The 8,021-nt window shown below is 34.6% G+C and overlaps 1 protein-coding gene across 1 annotated transcript; it reads left to right on the top strand.

The window, feature by feature from the left end:
• Window positions 1-5,202: 5,202 nt before the first annotated feature.
• On the top strand, window positions 5,203-7,702 carry LOC110024288 (methylcrotonoyl-CoA carboxylase subunit alpha, mitochondrial-like). Its single transcript, XM_020724167.1, has 5 exons — window positions 5,203-5,226; window positions 5,395-5,511; window positions 5,630-5,872; window positions 5,959-6,054; window positions 7,549-7,702. Exons 1-5 carry the CDS (start codon window positions 5,203-5,205, stop codon window positions 7,561-7,563), a joined length of 495 nt encoding a protein of 164 aa, XP_020579826.1. The 3' UTR covers window positions 7,564-7,702.
• The last annotated feature ends 319 nt before the right edge of the window (window positions 7,703-8,021 follow it).

Here is an 8,021-nt window from a genome sequence, read left to right as displayed (position 1 = left end):
CATGGAGAAAACAAAACCACACTTTAGTTTAAAAGAAGAAATTATTGTCAAACCAACAAGAAATCTCGATTAAAACCAAAAATAGTTTAAAACAAAAGATAAAAACTTATCTTATATCCTCCACCAAACTCTTGAAGTTCCTTTGAATTTCTTCTCTTTTACAACACTCTCAAAATAAATTAAAAACAAAAAAAATAAAGTAATTTTGTGGTGCTTGAATCTCTCCACAAGATTCTTCACGATCTTCTCAGGACTCCAACACTCTCTCCCTCTTCAAGCACCCACTTCAAATGTAAAAAATTCCTTCTTTTATAAATTTCTAAGAGGTGCCTTGGAAACTCTTCAAAATGTGTCCACATTCGATGAATTCTCCAAAGGATGCCTCCTTTCACAAGTATTTTAAACATATTTTCGTTCTTAGTGGTCATAACCACCCTCTTAAGCCAATAGGTGCTTCAAATTTCTCTTCAAAATTCAGCCAAATGAAGAAAACCGTCAAATAATTGCCTCTGGCGCTTAAGCGCGGGGCCTTTAACGCTTAGGCGTGGCCTTCTCTGTTTAACCGGAGCTTAAGCGTCGGATCTGGCGCTTATGCGTCAAAACACTTTAACACAATTTTCACTTCTTTGCTCCAAATTTGATCCCTTTTCACTCCTTTTAGCATTTTTTACATTTTTTACTTGTACCTGAAAGAAAAACACATAAATATCTTTCATTAAAGCGCAATATCTCAAAAATAAGTATAAAAATGTGTATAAAAATATTATGTATTTTAGGTGTATTAGCCTCCCCACTCTGCCCTCTTCTCTCAATCCTCGTCACTCGACCCTACTGAACTTTGCCCTCACCGCTCAGCCCTCGTCATTCCATCCTTGTCACTTGGCCCTCGCTACTCAGCCAAGCACATATGTGACCAGACGAAGTGCATAGATGATAAATTGTGAAATGCTGCGTCAACAGAGGATGACGAGCAACAGAGCATATTTTATGTCCACCCAAAATAAGATAAAATAAAATAACCAGAAATACCTAGACATTTAAGTGTAATCATTACTATTGTAAATTTTATAATAATATGTTTCTATATAAACAGAGGAGAATGAATGTAAAAGTGGACTTCTTCCTCCACCGAAGGATAAATATTAGGAGAATTAAGACCACTTCTTCCACTCCTTCTCTCTTATCTATTGCATACTCTCCCCTCCTCTTATGCCCTATTTCTTCGACGTGATTCAAGGACAAATCTCGGTTTTTATCTATCCTCTATAGTAGAGGAGAAATGATCCAATCTATTTTAGAGAAGCAACACATGTTAAAATAAAAATGGCTTTAGAAAACATGCTTTGCCCAAAATCAAATGCACCCAATCTCACAAAAAAACTCAAATCTTCTTCTAAGTCATGCAAAAGCAAGAATTTCTTGAGAGAGAATAAAAGTAGATTTAAATATTCCTCGAATATGTACATTCCTTGAAATATTTATAATCATTTCATCATTTTTGGCTTTATCATGCTTGCATTGTGCTCAGATAATTATCTATGCCAATGAAAAGTCTTTTATTTTTTATTTTTTTTATAGTTTATCACTTTGTCTTTTCTTGAATTACTCATTTCCAAGTGTTTGCGCAACATTTCTAGAGAATTCTTTTCGTAACACAACCAAAGCTTTTTCGCACCTATTAAAAACTCACCAATTGAGCTCCTTACTCTCAAGTACACATTTCAAGGACACGAAACAACTGTGATTGCATATATTTCCTCATTATTTAGCAGTTTAGGGAAGGTGATTTCAAATAAAATTTTGAGTTGAAGTTCTTAAAACTAACAAATTTTTTAACAAGGTTTTAAACTTTATTTATTATTTAATATGCAAGGATATAATTTTTTTTTATTTTTAGTCCACCAACTTTGATTTTTGTGCTTATCTTATAAATTTGTTGATTCAAAATCCTAACAAAAGGATATCATACCTTATCATAAGCTATAAAGTAGTTTCCCAAGTTTATAGAATTATGGGACAACTTATGTGATTGCACATCACTTTCATGATCTTTATGTCTCATTTTGTGCTCGCTATTCCTTTCCTCACAATTATAATCCTAATTTTGATCTCGTGCACACTGTTTATTTGTAATCCTATGGCATTGTAGTGCATCTTTATTGTCATTCATCATTTGACTCTAATTGTAATTCTTACAAAATCCCTATCTTCTGTTCATAGGATTTTATCCAAGTGCATGAGGCTAAGCTATGGTTGTAACTAAAAATTTTTTTCTGGCTTTCATGTTCGAGTTAAAATAAATGAAAGTAAAATAAGCTGGATGAGTCATCTAATTTTTTTTTTTGGTAAATTTGAAAGGACTTGTTTTTATAAAAAGTGGTATTTGAGACATATAAAGATACTTCTATTAGTTTTGACCTTGATTGAATGCTGGTTGGATGATGTTGGAGCTACCACGTTATTGCGTTTCACGATATCTACGATTGTGGATTGGAATGAATGGCTCTATCTTGTGATGTTCTCAATGGCTCGATTTTTCCTATTTGTTTGACTACTGTCGGACTATGGACCCCTATTTAATATTTTTTTAATTAGTATTGACGTTACTTTGCTTTGAGACTGTATATTGATTTTGTTTTGGACTCATTGGACAGATTTTTGCTTCGTTTATATTATTTGGAGACTTCTCTTTCCGTTTTCTCATATTTGGAGAGTTGTAGCCTAAATTTTTTTTTCAAGCAGTGACTCTGTATCTTGAAGAAAACATGTGGCGGAACCTCTGTGTTGTCTTTCTTTCGTTGTTTCTCCATGCTATTTTTTGGTCGGATAGTCACAAAACAGCTGTTCAGACATTTGATTTGCTCGTTTTCACTTCCATTACTCATCCTACAACCCTTCTAACCCATTTTATAAAATTCTCACGTCGACTAGTTGCCCCAATTTGGTGTCATTTGATATTAGAGTCTGACAAATCCTATATTTTTAGGGATTTGTCTTTCTTGGGTTTAAACCAAAAATCCAAATAATGTAAATCTTCCACCAACTCAATGCCCTAGCCATTCTTACTGCAATTCTTTGTCCTAACCCTAAATTTTCAAAAAATAACATTCCTACCTCCAACAAAAATTTATCTCAACATCTACTACTAAAATCTAGGCCTTTTACCAATCTTTGATCCACAATGCTACAACTTCTGAAACCTTTGTTGAGAGAAAATGACACAATTCTATCTAAGGGACACTTGTGAAAGGGTGTCTAATAGCTTATGATGGAAGACATGTAAAGGGAGATTCTCCAATTGAAATAAAACTTACCGTTGTTGAGAGGAGACAACTCTGAGAGATTACCCATAACTACAATGGCGACTTACCGTATCGAGAGGATGAGGTGAATCCCTTATATCAAGAAATTTTAAATGATGAAGAATCATTACCCAGACAGTTTTAAGTTGAATATCAGAGGAGATGACATGATTTGGAGTGAAGATTGACTTGCCATATTTGTGTCCAGATAAATTCATTCACTGGCTACAACAGTCGAATGATATTTTTGCATGCATTTCTTAAAACAAAATATTTTTGTAGCAGATTTATCCCACAAAATACATATAGAAATAGTGAGAAAAATGTTTCTTATGTTTCAGTTGATTTGCTATTTTCTGAGTTTGACGTTGTACATTCTCTGTTATTTGTTTTACTTGTGGCATGTTCTAGCTGCTTCAGCTTTCTTCTGTTAAAATAATTTTCTCAAGTATTTTCAATGAATGTAACTCGTGCAGGTCAAGTTTGTTTGTGCTTTTTTTTAGCATGTAATTTATCTTGATATGTTTTATTATTTTGGCGATAGGGAATGCCTTTGATGCTAGAATATATGCAGAAAACATTTATAGGGGCTTCCTCCCTGCAACGGGTTCACTCCTCCATTACCATCCAGTCTCCATTTCTGCAACAGGTAATGCTCTTACGTCGTGGATTATGAATTAAGCTATAAATTTATGTACCCAAATTGCTGCATTCTATATACATATCGAAACTAGTGCGAGTTGAAACAGGAGTGAAGGAGGGAGACACGGTTAGCATGAACTACGACCCTATGATAGGTAAGCTTGTAGTGTGGGGAGAAAATCGACTTGCTGCGTTAGTCAAACTGAAGGACTGCTTGCTAAACTTTCAGGTTTGTCTTAATTTTGAGTTTGTTATGTAGTGCTGAAAACAAAATATTTAGTTACACTTCTTCCACGGGTTTAGAGTGCATGAATTTCTTATTATACATGTAATCCTGGCACAATATTAATTGTAACCTTATTTCCTTTTTAGTTATATGTAGATCTTATGTAGATCTTATTCATTTTTATACTTAATAAAACTTCTAACTTTTTTTTTTTAACCTTTCAATGCAAGCCTCCTTTAATACTAGCTCAAATCATTTGATAGGGACGTAAACTACATATTTGGATTTCTGATTTGCTGATTCTGGACAATCTTATCCAATGGTAGACTTTGGAGTTGCAGTTGCCCTGTTGCCTCTTTTCTATGGTTTGTCTTGGGAAGCCCGTAATATTTACATTGCATTTGCTCTTGTATGAATGTAGGTTGCAGGTTTGCCGACTAATATAGGTTTTCTGTACAAACTCGCAAACCATTGGGCTTGGAGAAGGGCTTAGTTGAAAAACATTTCATTGAGCATTTCAAAGAGGATCTTTTTATTGACTCAGGAGTTGATATAGCAGCTGGGACATCTGCTTCCTCCAAACTTGGTGCAGCATTTTTGCAGCATGCATCTGTGAAAAGGACCATAATACCTACAAGGAAAAGTTTCCTGGCTGGCTATATTTTTGTCAACCTTATTTTCTAGTCTTTTTCAGCTAGTGCCGTGTTAGAATCTGAAGTAAATTAACATTTGCAGGTGGGGACAAATTATTTTCATTGTGGTATTCTAATCCACCTTTTTGAATGCATCACCCTGCCAAAAGTTTGATAGAACTTGAGTGAGAGAATGAACTTGATGGAAAATGCCTAGAACCCTTGAAACTGGTCCTCAACTATGTATCGAAAGGAAGAAATTTAGTTGAGGTACTAAATATGCGCTTGAATTTATACTGATACAGTTAAAAAGCAGTGTTAGCAGATCAATACTCATAGTAATCCAATCATCTTTGATGTGAACTTACATCTTTGATGTGAACTTATATGATCATAATTTATGCATTTAAGCCTTCTTTCCCGTGTAACTTGTGCCTATATGCCTTTATTTCATTCCTATTCGTCTACTCTTTTTATCACCCTTAAATCAAATTTTGAGATCTCATACTTTTATGCCTCTTTTCACCTATTTATATATGAGTGCTTTATACAGATCCTGAATTTCTTAATCTCAAAGCTATATCACTGACAGTTTGAAGGTGGTGATTCCCCTGTCATAGACATCAAAGTCGTTCATTTGGGTGAGTGCAAGTTCATTGTTGAAACTGATGGACTGAGCAACCATATTACTTTGGCAAGATACCTTAAAGTCAGTTCTCAGAGCAGTACGTTCTTTATATCTTAATTCTAGCAATTCAGTTTGATATATTCTGCACAAAAAAATCATCATAATATTAGAGCGAGAGGCAATTCTCCTTTTCCATCAGGATAATAGCCAACAAGTACATATATGGCACAGACGACATCACCATCATTACCGAGAGCCAGTGAGTCTTGATCATTCTTATAATGACGCGAATGATCATAAAACTAGTTTTCAGACGGCTTCACAGCCTAAAGGGAGTGTTTTGGCACCAATGGCTGGGTTAGTGGTCAAGGTTTTGCTAGACAATGGGGCAAAGGTTGAAGAAGGACGGCCTGTTCTAGTTCTTGAGGCCATGAAACTGGAGGTGGGATGGAACTTAGTTTCATATTCCTGAGCGTCTTCTTTATGAACTTATTCTACATAAAATAATCTTGTTGTTGGTTGTTTCAGCATATTGTCAAGTCTCCTCGTGCTGGTTATATTGAGGGGCTTCATATTGCATCTGGTCAACAAGTTTTTGACACTAGCATTCTGTTAACTGTCAAGGTATGTTGCTCTTTTAATTACCATATGTATTTCCTCACGCAACTGCAAACTTCATGATGTGCATATTCACACTTTAAACATAGAAAAAATAAAATACAATAATGATGATGATGAGCTGTCATACTGAATGGGCATCTTCGAGGGTGTTCTAGGAGTGATGGGAAGGTTGACATCATTTTGGCCTTGAGACCATTCAATAAAAAAGCAAGGAATCCATACTTAGTAAAAGAGGCTTGCCATCATGGCGATATATATAAAATTATTGATTTGAGCCTTTTGGAAATAGCAATTTTAAAATGCAGGGTATGGTTGTAAGCATCAACTTCTCGAGTCCCCGCATTAATAGGATCATGGTGTAATGTGTATTCTTTTTATCATGCATGCATAGTTTTAGTCGTCGGGAATGTTGGTTATTCCTTCTAACTCCAGATGATTTGCTTATCTTATCATATGACAGTACCTTGCTTTGGATTTTGTAACTATTTAAAGATATGGATTGTTAGAACCCCCACAACTCAGCCTGCTCAAGCTACCTCGCTGACTATAATCTGTTTGCTTGCGGTAATGGTGAGTGGATGGGAATGATTGGTTAGCCGTGAGGGACTTGGTGCCTTGTTGTTACCTAAGGCTTTTAGAAAGCTGGTGTCTTCCACAACTACTGCTACAATTCAAGGATAATATTTCCATTTGGACCCATTGTCCCACTTCAGAGTATTCAAGCTAAGAAAAGCTTTTCATGACATTGATTACATGGTTTAATTTATTTGAAGTTCATGTTGGTTTCTTACTCATAAGCTATATCAGATATGCAAATATAATCTGGAAAGATAATTTGACAGATAAGCATAAAAAATTGAAGGAGAAAACTTATGAGTTGTCAATTATGGGTGTATTCAAGGAAGGGAATTAAAATAGCTTTCTAGTATTACATATAATAAAAACTTTATATGTAAATGTGCATAGTTCCTTTTTTGTTTGAAAATTTTTGTTCTAAAAGTTTTATCATGTTTTAGAAAAATTGTTTAAAAGTTGTATAGAATGATATAGTGTTTTTTTTCACACTTGAATCTTATCTTTTGTTCCTCTGTTGTGAGAAATAATAGATAATGATATTATGTATCTTATTAATTTGAAAATTTTTGTTCTAAAAGTTTTTCCATATTTAAAAAAAAAAAGTGGAGGTATAGTGGTGGTATAGATGGATATATTATATTTTTTTCTAAAAATGAACCACATCTTTTACCCCTTTTGATGTGAGAAACAATAGATTATGATATCATGCACCGTATTAGTCTGAAAATTTTTATTCTAAAAGTTTTACCTTATTTTTAAAAAATAGTGGTATAATGTCGGTATAATAGTGGTATAAATAGATATATTATGCTTTTCCTCACATATGAACTACATTTTGTGCTCTTCTAGTGTGAGAAACAATATATTATGATATTATGCATTTTCTTTTTTTGAAAAATTATGTTCTAAAAGTTTTACCAGGTAATGTGGGGCTGAGCAGGCTAGCCGGTTTGGCCAGCTAGCGGATGGATCGACAAAACCGACCTAGAGATTGCGGGTCTAGCTCCCTGCTGGATCGAGCTACAATTAGAAGGAGTTAAACTGTCGCCAGCCCCTTTCCCCTTTTCTTTTACGTTTTCCACCTGTTTCAAGTCCTTGTATTTACTATTTGAGAGAATTAGGGTTATGTTTTGTTTTGATTGTTGTTTCAGCTTCTCCTTGGAGTCTCCTTCTCTCTTGCTAGGGCTGTATCCGAAGACCGGTGGTGCTTCGACTGTATCCTGCTTCGAGGTAGTGTTGTATTGACAGCGACTTTATATATGCTTAAATTTATTAACCCAGATTTATATATTTATAATGATTTTGTAAAGTCACAATTTCAAACGCAAGTATACGTATCGCTCAAGTAATACAGGGCTCTAGTGGAGTCCCGTTTATCGATCCCACAAGGAAGC

The sequence above is a fragment of the Phalaenopsis equestris genome, unplaced genomic scaffold, assembly GCF_001263595.1.
Source record: "Phalaenopsis equestris unplaced genomic scaffold, ASM126359v1 Scaffold000251, whole genome shotgun sequence".
Lineage (NCBI taxonomy): Eukaryota > Viridiplantae > Streptophyta > Magnoliopsida > Asparagales > Orchidaceae > Phalaenopsis > Phalaenopsis equestris.
This window is presented reverse-complemented; position numbering and strand designations above follow the sequence as displayed.

Coding starts and splice junctions, on each gene's coding strand:
- LOC110024288 (XM_020724167.1), top strand. CDS start 5,203: ATGCATTTAAGCCTTCTTTCCCGT. Junction 5,512..5,629: donor CTTTGGCAAGATACCTTAAA/GTCAGTTCTCAG, acceptor CTTTTCCATCAG/GATAATAGCCAACAAGTACA. Junction 5,873..5,958: donor TTGAGGCCATGAAACTGGAG/GTGGGATGGAAC, acceptor TGGTTGTTTCAG/CATATTGTCAAGTCTCCTCG.